Consider the following 17,157-nt stretch of genomic DNA (forward strand, 5'->3'; position numbering starts at 1 on the left):
CATAAACATCTGATTTGTGTGTCTAGTGTTTGTAAATTAATGTGTCCTGAGCCAGAGCAAAAACCTACAGCGGAAATCCTGACCATCTATATGTATGCAAAGCTTAAGCATGGATAAACTGGCTTCAACAATGCCACTCACGATCATGATTTTTGCCTTGGTTAAGCCCATCTCTCAAACCTTTAAACATACAGTATATAGTCCAGACAGGTCACCGAGGTCATGCATGCAAATAGGTGCAGCAAAGTTGTTTTCTAAAACGTTTCTAAAACTTTAACACGATCGAATTATGCAGGACAGAGTTAAAACGTGGATCTCTGCAATTATGAAGAAACCAACACGTACGTTTATTTTCTTATGCATGCTGTAGCAACATGAAGGTCAAATGGGGATGAGTGGCATTATGGTTTTGCCAGAAGCACTGAAGCCATTTAAACCTCCATCCACAACTTACTGTCATAAATCAATGTGGCTTCAAAGAGATGTTCTTTACCCGTGTGCACTTTAGGAAATAGGTTTAATAAGAATGTTGTTCTGAAATTATTGTTTATTTTTTCGTAAGTGAAGGTAAACAGACATCAGGAAAGGTATTCACTGATATCTCGTGATGGTCATCCAGTCTGTATGTGTTTATGTGCTGAAAACTGACACTGAGAGCTTCCACGGCAGCCTGACGTATATATTTAACCTCTGCTGCAGTCTGACAGGCACATGGCAGTTGTAGGACGACTTGTTTTGATGGTAACTTGATACTAGGCCCAGTCAATCTTTAGGTCTCTTCTCAGAAACATGTGGATTGGACATTGTATTTGTTCATTACATTGTTTTTTTCATAGAGCAGTGTTTACCAACCAAGTACTGGGGGTACTCGAGGACCTAACAGGGGGTACTTGGAATTATTTCAGATTAAAACATAGGGGGAAAGGGGGAGATTTTTTGCGGTACAATGTCTAGTTTTGGGACAGTTTTAGGTTTATTTTGAACTCAGCATTGTCTTTTGTAAATTGTGCTTTTAAGTGATTGCTTTATGAATCAAGTCCAACACCCTTGAGGTAGGGGGTACACGGACCACCACTGAAAGGTCCAGGGGGTCCGCAAGGAAAAAAAAGTGGAACAACTGCCATAAATAGGTTTTGTTCACTTTTAACGTAACCTCTTTAGGCCTGCCTTAACCAAGTACATTTTCTCCAGTTCAGCCTTACCCAAATCTAGAAGCTTACAGCCTATAGGCCTGTGTAAACGATTTTGTCACATTTTTCGCCACATTTTTATTGTGTTTTCGTCACACATTTTCTTAACTTTTTCTTCACATTTTCATCACATTTTTGTCACATTTTGTTACTTTTTCATCACTCTTTGGTCACATTTTCGTCACTTTTCATCTCTTTTTGGTCATATTTTTGTCACTTTTTTGTCACATTTTGTCACTTTTTTATCACTTTTCGTCACTTTTTATTCATTTTTTGTCACTTTTTCAAGTTGTTTTAGTCTCATTTTTGTTGCTATTTTGACGCTGTTTTTTCAAGACGCTTTTATATTTGGTTAAAGTGGATCTGGAGATAATGTGCTCGGTTCAGGTGGGAGTTAAGAGGTTAAAGATTCTTTTTTTCTCCTATCTATACAGAGTAGCACTGCCGCTGCAAAGCTCAATATCACAATCATGTTCAGCACAGTTTTCTTACTACTAAAATAACGTGTTACTTCTTCTGCAGAGGATATAAACATAATACAATCTAACCAAGGACATTGGATAATAAAATCTAAAATAAGTCATGATGATATTGAGTTCCTGGCCGTCCCGAACACTTTATGACGATAACGTGACCACCCTCGGAGCAGCCGGAAGCAGCAGTGCAGTGACACAGAGGGGAGGCTTTTTGAGCCAAAGGAAGTTACTCATCACATCACAGTGCATCCTCTGTGCGGACCGGAGCAGACTGGTTCCATCCAGTGGTTCAGCGTCAGCATACGAAAAGTACAATGTTAAGTATTGTGATGTTCTGAAATGTCAGAGGCAGAGACACTGATGTGCTGGGGAGGATGACATAACAACTTTATTTGTGTAGCACACAGTCCATCAGAGAAGCAGATTAAAAGAACAAAGCTCACAGAAACATTTGCTACTACTGCTGCTATTATATTCCCTGTAATGCTCATTTGATAACTATTTCAACTCTTTTCATTTGACCTTTATTTACTGGGGAAATTCCCACTCAGATTCAGAATCTTTTTTCAGGGAGGTCTTGATGTTATCGGCACGAGGAGAACATTAACTCCACAAGGAAAGCCCCCACCTGGCCCGGGATCAGACTTGAGACCTTCTTGCTGTGAGGTGACATTACTAACCACTGTGCCACTGCGCTGCCCAATGAGCTGAAGTATTTCACGCACGTCTCAGTTTATCACCAGATTAAATGTTATCATCATCTGCTGGCTGCTTGGCCTTGATGTAACCCCGCACCTTGACATTGTGTTAATAAGACTGTCACTATATCACTCTAAACTTAGTGCCATATTTACCAGGAAGAAGTCTTGTCATTCAGAGAAGAGGTATTTTTACGTGGTCTGTGACTGCTGCCTCTTGCTCTGTGACGTGCGAAGTGAGTAGAACACTATTCATTATGACGACATTACCCATTTTTGACATGCTTCGATCCAGCTGCGACTCGCAGTTACAGTAGCCTCTGCGCATAAGTCACACATTCCTGCCTGTGTACTCAGAGGTGATGAACAGGCCTCTGTTGCACCACTCACTGCTTTTGGAGGGAAAAGTGTTGCTAAGAAATGACTCAGGAAGATTAAGTGAGGATTACTCTTTTTTTTTTTTGGCCCCTTTCTTGGATCAGTATGACTACTAAAAGAACTGGAGCGAACTGGTTTGAGCTGCTCTTGTTCAAAAGGCCCGTTCAGTTTGCGGTTTGTGGTCAATGGCACATTTTTCCTCTCTTTGGAAATGTATTGTTGTTTATGCGCAGCCCTCAATAGTTTAAGCATTCATTCATTGGATCAAAAGTCAGAGATTTGATCCCAGGTTTCACTGGTGCATACTGTTTGTTGTGTCCTTGAGCAAGACACTTCTCTCACCAACATCAATGTAGAGAGTGCAATCATTGATCTCATGAAAGTATTTGGACACTGCCATATTTATCTAGCTCATATTGACCTGGCCACAAACGCCATAGCTGTTTTCTCCACTTTTATTGGATTGGAAATACAGTAGTGTCTTTGTATCGTCTAACAACATCTTATAATGAGAGGCGTCAACAGCGGAGAGGTTTCTCTATCTCAAGGACAATGTGGTTCAATCCCCCGCAATCTTTCTGAGAGGAGTCTGCCTTACATCCCTCCCTGCTATTTCCAACAAAGACCCACATTCAACGAGATGAGCCTTTCACCACCTGCAACCCCTACATGCTAATAACCAATGAATGCACCGGAGAGACGGGCACGAGTGTTTATTTGCATATCTGTTTGTGGAAGAGCCAGACATCCCCGGATTGATTAATACAGTTTTGATTGCGCCCTGTGTGGACTCAATAGGAGCGTCGCTGAGGATCATTTTGGGGTGTGTCACATCCTGTTAGTTTTTGCCTTGTATCACATGAGCTCCCTGTGCAGAAAAGATAATGTTGTTTGTCTGTGAGTCCAAAGGGAAAGACAGCCTCGAAAACAAAAGACAAATCATAAATTGAAGTCTGAAGACATGCAGTTCTTAAAAGAAAAATGTAAAAAAAAACGTGACCAGACTCTCCAAGTGGTTCCCAGGTCCCTCTAAATGTCATGAGAACTGAGCTGCTGGGTCAGATAATGATTGCATGCATAGCTCACACTGTAGATTTGATGAGTAAACAAGGTCAGTGGCAGTTTCTCATTGGGTGCCCTGTATGGCTCAATCACGTTCACCTGTGAGGAAAGTGGACTGAATGATAACGGAAACTATTGCAGCCACAGTTGATAGAGTTGACCCTGTTGACCTAAATAAAGTAGAGCATGTTTCCCAAATGAATAAGGTCACAACAAAAAATCCTGATTTGGGGGAATGCAATAGAATCAATTGTGTGAGCTGCACTCGGGAGGTCATTTACTAAGCGTTTCCTCGTGTGCGAATCGAGCGGCACGTGCACAAGTGGGTCTGCAGCATAGACATTTGTGCATTTCTTGCTCACGCAGCATTCTCTCAAAAAAGATTTGGGGCTCACATACTGTAATACCGGCAAATTGCTATAGCTATTACTATGCTCATTTCCAGCTTCCAGCTCATTTTCACCTGTTCTTATAAATGACCCCCTTGGAGTCTTGGTTGACCTGTTGTTTTTGATTGCGCAGTGTAAAGCTGTTTTTTGCTTGAGCTGCATATAGACAAGTGCACCAATAAAGGGTATATGAAAGGGTAGGAAAAGATTGGGTGAGGGATTTAGATGCATTACGGGATTGGATGTTTGGAAGCAGCGGTGTGGAATAACATTGTGGCGGGACAGACTTGGAGCGGGCGGCTTGCAGACATTGCACCTGTTGTTTTTCTGGAGCGGGAGACTCTCAGAGGGCAGGGAGATAGGACAGAGTAGGGGTTAGGTCTGTGACTCAGGAGAATCTGAGCCGGGACAGGCGCATGTAATGAGTCAGCCGGGGCTAAGAAAGGAAAGTGAGCCACTTCCAGAAAGCACGGATGAGCTAAAATAAGGCAAGAGGTGAAACAGCCTTCGGCGGCGTGGGCCAAGGACCAAGGGCTTTGGGCTGCATGGAAAACACATCAAGTTTCACTTAGCAACCTGTTAGATAGCTGATATTGTATGCTATAAGCCCCAATGCTATGGTACATTGCACAACAGAATGAGAGGTCAAGTCATTTATCTGAGAACAGCACAACTTATACCATATACTCACAGCATATCACTTACAGAGGTGCTAACTGATGAACAAACATACTATCAGGCGATATGTTTAGGTTTGCATAAGTTGTGGGTCCATACTATTGTATATTCTGCAGCATTCTATGAGTGATATCAGAAAGAAAACTAACCCTACAGTACAAATCAAATAACCTGAGTGAATACAGTTGGCCAACCATATTCCTTTTGTTAGTTTACAATAAAGAGGAGAGGCTTGTTAATATAATCCGAACCAACTAATTTCCGACTGAAGCACAGCCTCATTGTAGTTTCTCAGAATCAGAATTGTTTTATTGGCCATTGTTCGTGAACAGATTCACAACTAGGAATTTTTTGCGGTTCAATCGTGCAAAATGAAACATATAGGTTAAAACTATAAGATTATGAGGGCATGGATAAGAAGACTGGATTTAAAATATGATAAAGACAACAACAATTTGACACAGAACAATAGTGTGAGTGTATTCACAGATCTATTAGCAGCAGATCTGAGTGTGGACATACAGTACCACACAGTGCAAAAGAGCCGTGCAAATGGTAGGAACAGGTTACTACGGTCATGACTCTGATACAGAGTTACTGGGTCTTGTTATTGTTCATGAGTCTGATGGCGGAGTGAAAAAAAACTGTTCTTGTTGCGGGAGGTATGGGTCTGGATGGACCGTAGCCTCCTGCCTACGAGGAGAGGGGTGAATAGTCCAGGTCCAGGGTGAGAAGGGTTCCTTGCACCATTAGAATTTTGACTTTTATAGCTCTAAGTCATAAAGCTGCAAGGGTCAATAATTGCTCCTAAAAGTGATGATATGAGTGTGAGCTGCTGCGAACTCGTCCATCAAAGCTCACACCACTCAATTCATGAACGGTTTTCATTCCAGAGCCATAACAATATTGAATAATGGACTGAAAACTCACCCAGAACACTTGAAAGCACTTTTTTTTGTGGGACGTGCACTCGAAGCTTGTTGCATACATCTGTGCAATAATAAAGTGTCTAATCTTGTCAATACCCATAGAGGTTGAGCTACAGCAGCCCATATGCAGGGTCCCTGGCCACAATTGGCTGTCTGTTAAAGCTACGGGTCAAAATAATCTTAGTGTGTGAGGCAGAGGTGTGAATGCGACGCGTGTGATTCCAATCCCGGCATGTGAACATTGCTGACCGTTCAAAATATAACCGTGCACAGACGAGCTTAAACCAGCGGCCACTGCAACATGCAAGAAGTTCAATGAAACAATATGGAGACTGAGCTGAAAACATGTGGCATACTTCTACATACAATTATAACAAAATGCATTGATCCACTGTATCTCACTAACAATGAAATGTGGGGCAAAGATCACAGCTGGGTAACTTTAGGAGGCACAGTGGGCCCTGCAATTTTTGTATTTTTGCCTTCTTCTTCCTCAGCTGTCCAGTACAAAATAACTTGTTCTTGAAGCTCCCGGGTATTTAGCTTCAAATGACATAAATGTTTGACCAAAATGGGTGCACCAGTGGGCTAATGATAACCAAACAGTAGCTTGTGCCGGTCAATTATTGCAATAACAGGACTGAGGTTAAACTGCAATGACCAGCCTAATGTGTTTTTCAGTCTGTGCTGCTCTTCCAGGGGATGTGCTCTCACCACTGGTTGCCTGCTCCTCCTCAAGTGAAACATGCAGAGTCACGGTGGCTGCGAACTTCTGGCCCACTGGGTGCTTCTGGGTAGCAGGATTACCCAGTGAGAGGAAACAGCTGAGGCCTGCGTAGCGTCAGCACTTACTAATCAACACTGTGCAGTATGGACACGCACGCATGCATGCAAGGCCCACCCAATTATAATCCCCTCCTTCTTTTATGATCGCACAGGGGTCAGGCATGAACAAAAGGCTGGGCCACACAAGTCAAAAGGGGGGGGGGGGGTCCATGGAGAGGACAAAAGCATAACGAAGTGCGAGGTCAAACTGCCTTTTGCTGCTGAGTCATCACGAGAGCGGTCTCTTTTATGAGCATTTCTCTGTGAAAGGATGAGCTGTACTGTTATCTTTGGGTTTGGGCCCATTCCTCTCATGGTCTTCCCACCGCTGCTCCACGTGTCTCCGCGGCCCGGGACCTGTTGAGCAATCGCCACAACTTTCATAAGAGCGTCCACGCATTTTAGCTGACCCCATTTCAAAATCCACTGACATCCAGAGCCATTTGAGTTCTGTGTCTCCTTCCCAGTCACTTTCATGTAAAAAGACAACTTTTTACATACGAATTTGCCTGATGTAATGAAAGTATCTTATTGCACATTGCCATTTATTCTGTTCCACTTTTTTTATTGGTGTCCTGCACATTGTGTAGAGTAGACCACACACACACACACAGACACACACACAGACACGCACGCACGCACGCACACACACACACACACACACACACACACACACACACACACACACACACACACACACACACACACACACACACACACACACACACACACACACACACACACACAGGTCTCTATCTCCATGTGTGGAAATCTTATCTGGGGCCTCTGCATTTTATTCTGTATTCTGTATTTATTATTCTCTGTTGGTAGATTCATTACTTTCTAGGGATAACTTGAACAACAGTAAGTACATGGCTGCTTTGTTTCTTTCCCGGTGTAATAGGCCACTAAAATCAATCTGCAATCTGCAATATTGTGTTTTACTTTTTAAATATGTGAATGTGAATGTAGGTGTTAAGACTGTGCAGTAAGCAGGGCATCCAGCTGATCAAGCTGTGGGTCATCCAGCATGGTGACCGGTTAAATCTTTTAGTTTAAGTTTCAAAACGTTTTGCCATTATTGTATTTTGTCCATTACACTTCACAAGTACCACCTCATAAAATATTCGTACCACCAGACCTACATCCAGATCATATTGAGACTAATCAACATATAATTGCACTAAAGTCCAAACCAAAAACACCTGACTTAAATGCACTTTGATAACTTTGATAAATCTGAAATTGCTGATGACCACTAAAAAAGAGAAAAGGCAGAAGTGCTACAACCTCTGCTTTATTATAAAGGTTGTAAGCAAAAAAAGTTTAACAAACTTGTATTGGGGGTTCTCATGAAAGACGAAGACTGACTATTTAACCAAACACGATTAATTCAAAACAAGAAAACACCAAGATTCAAACAAAATGTTTATTCAAATCAAAGGAAGAACTATACATAGGTTAAATCATTCAGAACGTAGTATATTCATAGAATATCTTAACATTGTCATGACTGACAGATCAAAAAGATACAAAAAATACAAATGTAGAATGAAGAAAAAAAAAAAGCCATGATATTGCACTTTTCCCCTAAAATGTCTCAGATGCCCTACCCAAGTTCTTTTGCTCTGAACATTTTAGGTCCTGCCTCGTACAAGTCAGGAGTTTAGCTTAGTTTTGACACTGAACTACTCAAGCAAATAAACAATGGAACTGACCAGCCTTAAATAATGTTGAAGCTTATTATTTAGAGTAGCTTTCCCCACGATAAAATTCAAGCAAAGACTTGCAAATGTGAACAATGGTGAAAGAAACGGTTTTCATGCTATTGGTGTTACACCTAACTGTTTCTCAATGGGGGAGGGTGCTGGTCAACAGCTGCCACCACCTCGACCTGAAGAAGGTTCACAAAGGTCAGAGACCAACTTGGTTATGTTGCTAATCTCTAAAGAAAACTATGTGAATGCCCAAGTTACATGGAAGAATAAAAGTTTAACATAAAGAAAAAACATAAAGAATAGCTTTAGAAAATGTCAGAGGCCTGTCCAGAAAGTTTATCATGAAAAACTTGCTTTTCAAGGACCATTTGCCCTTTTCCCTTTTTGTCCTCATAAATAATAACAAGCAATATTGCAAATGCAACCAAGAGACCAATGGGCAAAACAGATTCTGAATTGTTGGAGGAAAATCCAATGGTCTTTTCTGTATCAAGGCCGCATAGATAAGTTCACTTGAAAAATACACACTAATATGCACGGCTGTGAGCAACAGGAGCGTGAAGTTAGTCACCAGTTGGATCTCATCGGAAGCATGCACAAGCAACACATAAACCTGTATGAACTACATGTAAACTAATTTCAGCAAAACAGAAATACATTATACACAAAGCTGCATGACTTTAGTGTTACAAAACGCTTTGTGGGGTTTTGTTTTACTCCAGACCTTCAACATTAAATGCTAAGTTTATTTTTTTTATTATTTTTTTTTATTAAAAGTGCTCCGTACCCTTTTGCTCTGTCTGATGCAGCTGGTCTTGTGCATTGAATGAGTTAGAAACCAATGTATTACTCATTTCAACCTACCACTTTACAAAAGAAAAGACTACTTCCACCTACAACTTGTTCTGACCAGTCTGACCAGACAGTTTGCATTGTTCCAGCATTTTTTACTGGGCTTAGGGTTGCTTCAGTATTACAGAAGCAGCGTCGTCTCTTTTTACAGTTAGCATTCTGGCTTCAATGGTCTGGTAAAACACTGTAGTGTGGATGAGATGGGCAAGTGCAGCAGGACAAAAAGGGAATGTGATTCTTTAGACAGCTTCCTATCCATCTTTTCTGCAGGTCTAAATTGAGGACTAAACACTTAACAGTGCAATTTCCAAGATATTTTAGGACACATTACTCTTTTTAATCATTTGGCAAAAGAGTCAAAATACGTCTAGATACACTAGATGGGTTTCTTGTGTGATTTTGATGTTGCATGCATCTAAATAGGAACAAGTACATCCCCCATGTACCACCTTTTACCACAGGTGCATTATATGTGGAAAAATAATGCAACGCTGCAACACCATTAACACGGGCTTAAAGCAACTAAAAAGTCAAAGAAAGCGTTTGCGTGGTGCACTAACATTATCTGCAAAACTATACGAGGAACCAATATGGAGGCAACATCTTAAACGGAAAGAATGTGCTCTAATGCTTTGTGTAAGTTTCTTTTGTCCACATCCAATACACCTGTAATGTATCATTAAAAATAATTAATTTAACACCTAAACAAAAATCAGTGCATTGTTCATGTATTTTTTCAGTTTTTTTTCTCAATATCAAATCCTGTTCTCTTCTATGATCAAAATGATGAAAATAAAAGTCTGTAAAGTTAGACTTGCAGTCTTGTTTTCAGTCGTTACAAGGTTGAGGCCAAACATTAGTGATTTTCATTAACCTTAAAAATAGCCACTCAAGTAACGAATAAAATGTGCAAAACAAAATCCCAAATTATGCAGGAGGCTTTCATCTGCTGTTGACCAACCCTGAATGCTTTCATTCAGAGTGTGGTAGTTAGACCTCCGTGTCTTTGGAGGTGTGTCCGTATGTGCCATTAGAAATGGGTTAAAATCTTAGCAGACCTGTGGGTCTTCCTCTTCTTCGACCACAAGGGCTCATGCTACTCGTGGAGTTGTCAGACTGAATATGTCCCACTGTCAGCAGTTTGACACCAGGGAGCTGCACCTCATGACAGCTTTTCCTCTTATAAAAGGAAACAAGCAGGTTTGTCCATACAACCAACTGTTCACGTCCTTTGTGTGTTGGTGCTGCCATAGTGAACTGTACAAAGCTGCCGCTTTGCACAAAGGTTTATTTCAGTTCCCCATCCCAAAGGGAAAACAGGGTTTAACTCTCAACGTGATGGGCAGCTGTCCCGCCTACGTTCTTCAGTGCAACTGGCATGGTCTGGATTTGGATCAATCTACAGACAGAGAACATTACAGATAGATTAAACATGTTTGTTTTTTACATATATGTCATTGAATGTAACTTTGTGTCTACCTCAGAGTAAAGAGGAGGAGGCTGAAAGCGAAACTCATGAATGTAGGCAAACAGTGGTCCCTCCAACTCGTCACGGGCAGCCGAGACATCCTGCCTCTGTTCCTCTGATACAATCTCTGCATAGCTTGGAGGGGCTGGATAGAGAACAAAACCATATGTTAAAATTAAACCAAAATACCATTTGCATAAAGTTAACTGTAGACTACCATTGCAAGAGCCAACATACCTTCAGGTCTCTCAGGCAGCCCCATGCCCAGCCAACTCATGCTGCACTGGCTGCTGACGCTTGAGGTGCGAGAGCCAAATGGGTGTAGTGGGATGGTTCCGATAACAAGGGGCAGGTTTAGGGACAGATTAATCGCTCCAGGTATGTCCACATACACCTAAACACACAACATGTACACCATGAGCTATGAAACCATAGCTCAAGAATAGGGCTATTCATAATGTTCACATTTATGTAGGTCACTGACACCAGGTGATTATGGAGGCCAGTGCTCTAGCTCTATGGCTGTCAGTTTACAGGGTAAAGTGGTTATAAGCACCCTCAAGACAGGTGTTAGCACTGATATTCTGGGCTAATGCTCTTAACAGCATGTGGAGAGAACACCTGCTTCAATCTGAGGCCCAGATCTGATCATGTGTGCTGACTCAGTGCCATCTATAGAACACCTCAGCTTAAATTAAACTTTTACTATTTAATGGATACAGAAACATGCTAATTGCAGAAACAAATACAAATCTCGACTCACCATCAGAGAATACTCCACTCTGATGATGCTGCAGTCCAGGATGGAGGGTGAGACTGGTGGGATCTTCAGCATCTTGCCATTCCAAGTCTCAGTTTTTCCGGAGGAGAGGGACTCGCCACGCAGGTTAGCCACCAGCTGTTTGACCTCCTTCATTTTTCCTTTGGCATAGAAGGTTTGGGTCTGGTAGATGGCTGCCTTGGGCACAACCATGCGTGATGAGCAGTTCTCAATTTCTGCAAAAATCTGGATGGACTCTCCTAGAGGGGTTGGAGCGATGATAGTTAATAAGATATCCCGATATACAGTATTGCTTTTAACTTTGTTACAATGTTATTACCTGGTGTATATCCCTTCCTCTCGATTTTGGCACTTAGGGAAATGGGACCTGAGGTGCAGAACCAACAGCAAAGTGTCTTGTCTTTTGTGCCTGCCTGTGGTGACTAAAAACACGATGTGGATTAAATTAGGCAGTTTTTTGGGGGGTGAAATTTCAGATTCTTATCTGTGTATATTAGAAAAAATATTGCAAAAAGAAACTTACCAGCAATAAAGGAGTGTTTATGTCGATGTGCTCAAAGACTGTAAATTCCTTCTTTGTCTTCATAGGCAGAAGCCATGGCCTGTGGAGTTCTGCTTTTACCCAGTAGCGCACACTGCCATGCTTTCCTTCGAAGGAGGTAGCCAGAGGTCTGTAGAAATGGCACACACCCGTGTTAGCAAACAGACACGACACAGATGTAACTGTGTGTAACAAACTGCAGATACTTACGTCTGTGGAAGCTCAAAGCTGAATGCATACTCATGTCTTCCTGAATGAATAGTGGTGAGACCTTCTTCAGAATTGTCATCATCTGAAACAGAAGTAGGACAATATTCCAAACACGTGTATACCATACCTGGACACAATGATCTACAAAGACACAGGGTGGGGGAAGAAAAAAAGAGAATAGAATTTACAAATATATTTTTCTAAAAAAATATTCCTTATTATTATTTGCCCCCATTTTTTATTGGCAAGTATATAAAATATGTCTACCTGGAGGGAATAAACTATAGTCTATAGCAATTTGAATTGACTGCAGCCTTCTTGTGGGCACAAATGTCCCATCTGAATCGTGTTTACTTGTCACATTAGTTGTATTGTGGACGAACAATAGGCACAGTTCTGCATTGTTGTTTTTCATGAGACATACATTTATTTAAATTCAGAATATTGATTATTTTTCCGTGATTTTAGTACTGAATGTGCTTCTGCCAGCTCAGCACTCTCCCTCCCCCGTACATTGCCGAGCTGAGTGTGGTAAACAAGTGCTGGGCTGTCACTCAAAGCCAGACTCCAGCAGGAGGAGACCGGCCTAAACCGGTGCGAGCAGCTCCCACAGCCGCTGTGCTCATTACGCATTCACTGTGCGCCGCCAGTGAGCGAACAGGCCTTTTTCTGCAGAGTGCAGACTTTTCTTTTTTGAGCCTCGTCACCCACTGCATCTGCATATCTGGTTGGGTTTTGGCAAAAACAATTAGGGTAGAATGTTACGATTTGCGTCAGGCCAATAAGCGTTCGAAGAAAAAGAAAAATGACGCGTGTGGCTGGCCCTGGCACGGCACAATAAAACGACAATGTTCGGCCTATTCTGAGGAGAACGCAGAGTCTGGATGCAACATAAGGCTGTGCTTCACTTGCAGGTGTTTTTCATTCTAAAAAGTTGCAGATATGTCTGTCACTCTCTGCAAAAAAAGTGATGTCATTGTCCACACATGAGCACCACAGCCAATGAGCGCACTTTGGAGGGAGGGACCTGCCTCTAACTCCGCCTGCATCTGGTCCAGTTTCTGAACAGGATTAAACCGCTTTGAACAATGGGTGGAAACTTAAACAACGCTACAAAGAAACGAACAGTAAAATATGGTTCTATGATTTCGGTTTACACTACATGATCCTAGGCCAGAAACCTGTTCCATCAGAAAGCTTAAAGACATTAATTCAGCGTCCTAAGTTAACCTGTCATTCACTGACACCTTGCCAAAAACACGGATGGATCAACGCTCCACAACAATGCCTTCAAGTTATCCTTGCTATTTCACATGCACATAATGAACCCACTGGCGTCAGTCTCACATACTGTTGTCATATAATTGTAAATCAAAAAGGGACCAGCATCTTCCAGTACACAGCAGAAAGAGCCTGAATAATCCACTTCATGCAACCACAAATCTCACCTCGTTCGTGTCCAATTAAGATGTCCTTGTGATTTAGATACTCCACTTCTTCTGTGTAGTTCTGTGTGTAGGCAGTGTTGGATCCAGCATTTCTAGATTCAGTCCAACGAACTTTTGCAAATCCTTTTGCGTTGATTTTGAGTGATTTCACACGAATTTCTCCAGTGACTTCAATAATCACTCTCCCTGAGACACTGTCCCCGCTGGAAAAAACGGGGACATTACTGTCATTTAGACAGTCATAGCTTACAGTGAAGCTCTTTACCTTTCCTAGCACCATGGTGGAAAAGACAAGGCTACACAGACCTAGGAGTAAAAAAGTCTGAAAAAGAATCTCATAAAAACAGAGAGCAGTTCAGACACTGATCTCTGCCCTGCAGAGCAGAAGGCACGATCAGTGGTTTCTTTTCGAGTCGTTCATTGAAATGTGTGAAGGCTAAATAACAGCAATGGATGCTGTTATCGTCCGCCTGTCTCCGGGTTGGTCTCCAGTCAAAGACAAGGAAACCCCCGTCGCTCAGTCACTTTAAGCTACTGCCCGTGTGAAAAACAACCTTCAGCGCATGCGCAGCCTCCACAGCCCCCTCCTTCCGCCTTCTGGAACAAGGCTGAGCTGTGGCACTGAGCCAGATGGTTAGTTTGGTCTGTGTTGAAAGTCTGCAAGGAGAGTGTACACTGGCCACATCACCGAGGACACATTCTTTTCCAGCATTTTGCGTTCTTGGCAGTGAGCTTAATAATCTTTAGATAAAGGCCCACTAGCATACTCTCATTACACTGCAGATTACACTGTAGCTCATTCTGCAGGGCTATGCTAGATCTCCTCGAGTTTCAGTGAGTCATGCATGACCCTATTATGCTAAAACATATGTTCATATTATTAACAAAATGTGATTCACACCAATATATAGCCTATTTTTGGTGATTTTTATTAAATGTTTGCTCCAACATGTCATGTCTACGGCTTCAACATAACACCTCACAGAGCTAAAGCGCCACCTGACGGCCATTAACATTGTGTCGCCACCACCTGTTGAATAAACAACTTCACAGTAACAAAGTTGCGCTATCGAAAAGCAGGCGGGCTTTCTTGGGTGAATGGGGCCCTCTACTGGTGTGATTTAGCCAGTGCGTGGTTACGTGAACCGGAAGTTTACGTTTCTGTTCTTGTGTACTTCTTAACATGAAGTTTTCTAACTATCAAGAGGCCTACGCTGCTCTAACATGGGTTTATTTATTACTTTGTTTTTCTTGTTTCAGGTGTATGGCATAAGTTTGTGCCATAATCTCAAGAAGAAGCCTAATATAGTGATGATTATGAGTGATGCATTTGTAAGTACTCTCACTTTTGAGTTTAGCTGCGTAACACATGTTAGTGGATCTCACACTGGTTTCATGCATCTACAGGATGGAAGATTGACCTTTACTAACAAAGTGGTGCAACTGCCATTCATTAATTATGTTCGGGAGCTTGGCATAACCTTCCTGAATGCTTACACCAACTCTCCCATATGCTGCCCCTCAAGAGCAGGTAAAGCACCAACTGAAGACATATTGTAACTTCTGTTTATAAGTGTTAAAATGGTTGACGTTTGGTGCCAGCGATGTGGAGTGGTCAGTTTGTGCATCGCACCGAGTCATGGAACAACTACAAGTGTCTTGAAACCAATGCAACAACATGGATGGATTTGTTAAAAGAAAATGGTTATAATACTAAAATGATAGGCAAGCTGGACTACACCTCTGGAAGTCACTCTGTCAGGTAAAGTCACATTAGACATAGTTTGTATATTTGAATCTTAATATTATTATTTTTTTTACAATGTGAGTATGTTCTCAGTAATCGTGTGGAAGCCTGGACTCGAGATGCTCAGCTTCTTTTGAGCCAAGAGGGCAGACCGGTGACTGATCTAGTGGGAAACATGTCAACTATGGAAATACATATGGGAGACTGGAAAAACACAAAGAAGGCTCAGCAATGGATTAGGAATTTGTCCCATGACCAACCTTTTGCCCTTTATCTCGGTCTTAACTTACCGCACCCTTATAAAACTGGATCCCTGGGGCCCACAGCTGGGGGCTCTACTTTCCGCACCTCACCATTCTGGTTAAGTAAGGTAAACCAGAACCTTTCCCTCTGTTAATTTACAACAGTGCATTTCAATCTAAAATTTACTTTTGGACACAGGTGTCTGCTGATCTGATCTCTGTACCAAAGTGGATTCCAATGTCAGCTATGCACCCTGTTGATTATTACTCTACTGTCACCAAAAATTGCAGTGGTGCTTTTACAGAGGAGGAAGTAATAAACATTCGGGCCTTTTATTATGCCATGTGCGCTGAAACTGATGCTATGCTCGGTAAGTATGCAGAAATATTCAAACGCTTCAACACTATAAATTATGCACTCATTTAAAGAAAACTCATAAAGGATTTGTCGAAATGGACAAAGTACAGAACTGTTATGACAGATATGACACAGTGGTTAGAACAAAGTTATACATAAGGTATATAGTAACAGTTTGTTTTTTCCAGGGCAGATTATTGCAACCCTAAGAGAGACTGGTGTGCTTAACAACACAATTGTTATCTTCACTGCGGATCATGGAGAGTTGGCCATGGAGCACCGGCAATTCTACAAAATGTCCATGTTTGAGGGCAGTGCCCATATTCCCCTGCTTTTCATGGGGCCCGGCATCAAGTCTGGACTTCAGGTGGACCAACTTGTGTCATTAGTTGATCTCTACCCTTCAATACTAAGTAGGAACCACATAATCAAATGAGCACAAGGTATCGAAGCAAAAACAAAACAGCTTTACTCTTTTTACAGATATTGCTGATGTCCTTGTCCCAACCAACCTCAGTGGTCATTCACTTCTTCCGTTTATGTCCAAGTCCCATTCTTTTCTCAAGGCTCAGCACCCAGACTGGATCCTAAGTGAGTATCATGGTTGTAATGCCAATGCTTCATCATATATGCTGAGAGCTGGCCACTGGAAGTACATCACATACTCAGATGGTCAACAAGTACCACCACAGCTTTTTGGTGAGTTTAAGTGAGAAATATTTTTCTATCCACACAGTTGATTTCCAATTGGCATTATTTTAATGCATCTTTACTTTGTAGATTTAACACGGGACCCAGAAGAATTGCATGATGTCATTTTTAAATTTCCTGATGTGAGGGTACATCTGGACAAGGTTTTACGCAGTATTTTAAATTATCCATCAGTTTCTGCCACTGTACATGAATATAATAAAAAAGCTTTTACTTCTTGGAGAAATAGCCTTGGGGGGAATTACAGTCAGATCATTGCTAATCTTAGGTGGCATATCGATTGGCAGAAAGATGCAAAAGCAAATGAAGGAGCAATTGATCAGTGGATTTATGGACTTAGTTGATGTTTTATCATGTTTTTGTGCTGTACATTTGCGTATTGCAGTAAAAGTTACACTTGCATACTAATGACTATTACAAATAATGAATGCATATTTTGACATGCCCAGTGTATTT

The 17,157-nt window shown here is 41.7% G+C and overlaps 2 protein-coding genes across 3 annotated transcripts; one reads left to right on the forward strand and one right to left on the reverse strand.

The window, feature by feature from the left end:
* Positions 1-8,069: 8,069 nt before the first annotated feature.
* On the reverse strand, positions 8,070-14,162 carry arrdc3a (arrestin domain containing 3a). Of its 2 annotated transcripts, none has more exons than XM_079555313.1 (8): positions 13,644-13,780; positions 12,196-12,336; positions 11,968-12,115; positions 11,764-11,866; positions 11,427-11,683; positions 10,901-11,057; positions 10,675-10,808; positions 8,070-10,594 (listed from the first exon to the last, which is right to left on the reverse strand). In XM_079555313.1, the coding sequence occupies exons 2-8, from the start codon at positions 12,318-12,320 to the stop codon at positions 10,526-10,528; spliced, it is 993 nt and encodes a 330-aa protein (XP_079411439.1). In that variant the 5' UTR covers positions 12,321-12,336; positions 13,644-13,780; the 3' UTR covers positions 8,070-10,525. The 2 variants fall into 2 exon arrangements, with proteins under 2 accessions (XP_079411439.1, XP_079411438.1); XM_079555312.1 differs by having other exon boundaries at positions 8,071-10,594; positions 12,196-12,277; positions 13,644-14,162.
* A 684-nt stretch (positions 14,163-14,846) lies between these two features.
* On the forward strand, positions 14,847-17,119 carry arsk (arylsulfatase family, member K). The gene is made up of 8 exons (XM_079565975.1): positions 14,847-14,975; positions 15,051-15,174; positions 15,246-15,405; positions 15,484-15,760; positions 15,832-16,003; positions 16,179-16,403; positions 16,474-16,689; positions 16,771-17,119. Exons 1-8 carry the CDS (start codon positions 14,868-14,870, stop codon positions 17,043-17,045), a joined length of 1,557 nt encoding a protein of 518 aa, XP_079422101.1. The 5' UTR covers positions 14,847-14,867; the 3' UTR covers positions 17,046-17,119.
* Positions 17,120-17,157: the final 38 nt, after the last annotated feature.

This window comes from Gobius niger (genome assembly GCF_951799975.1).
Source record: "Gobius niger genome assembly, chromosome: 1".
Classification (NCBI taxonomy): Eukaryota; Metazoa; Chordata; class Actinopteri; order Gobiiformes; family Gobiidae; genus Gobius; species Gobius niger.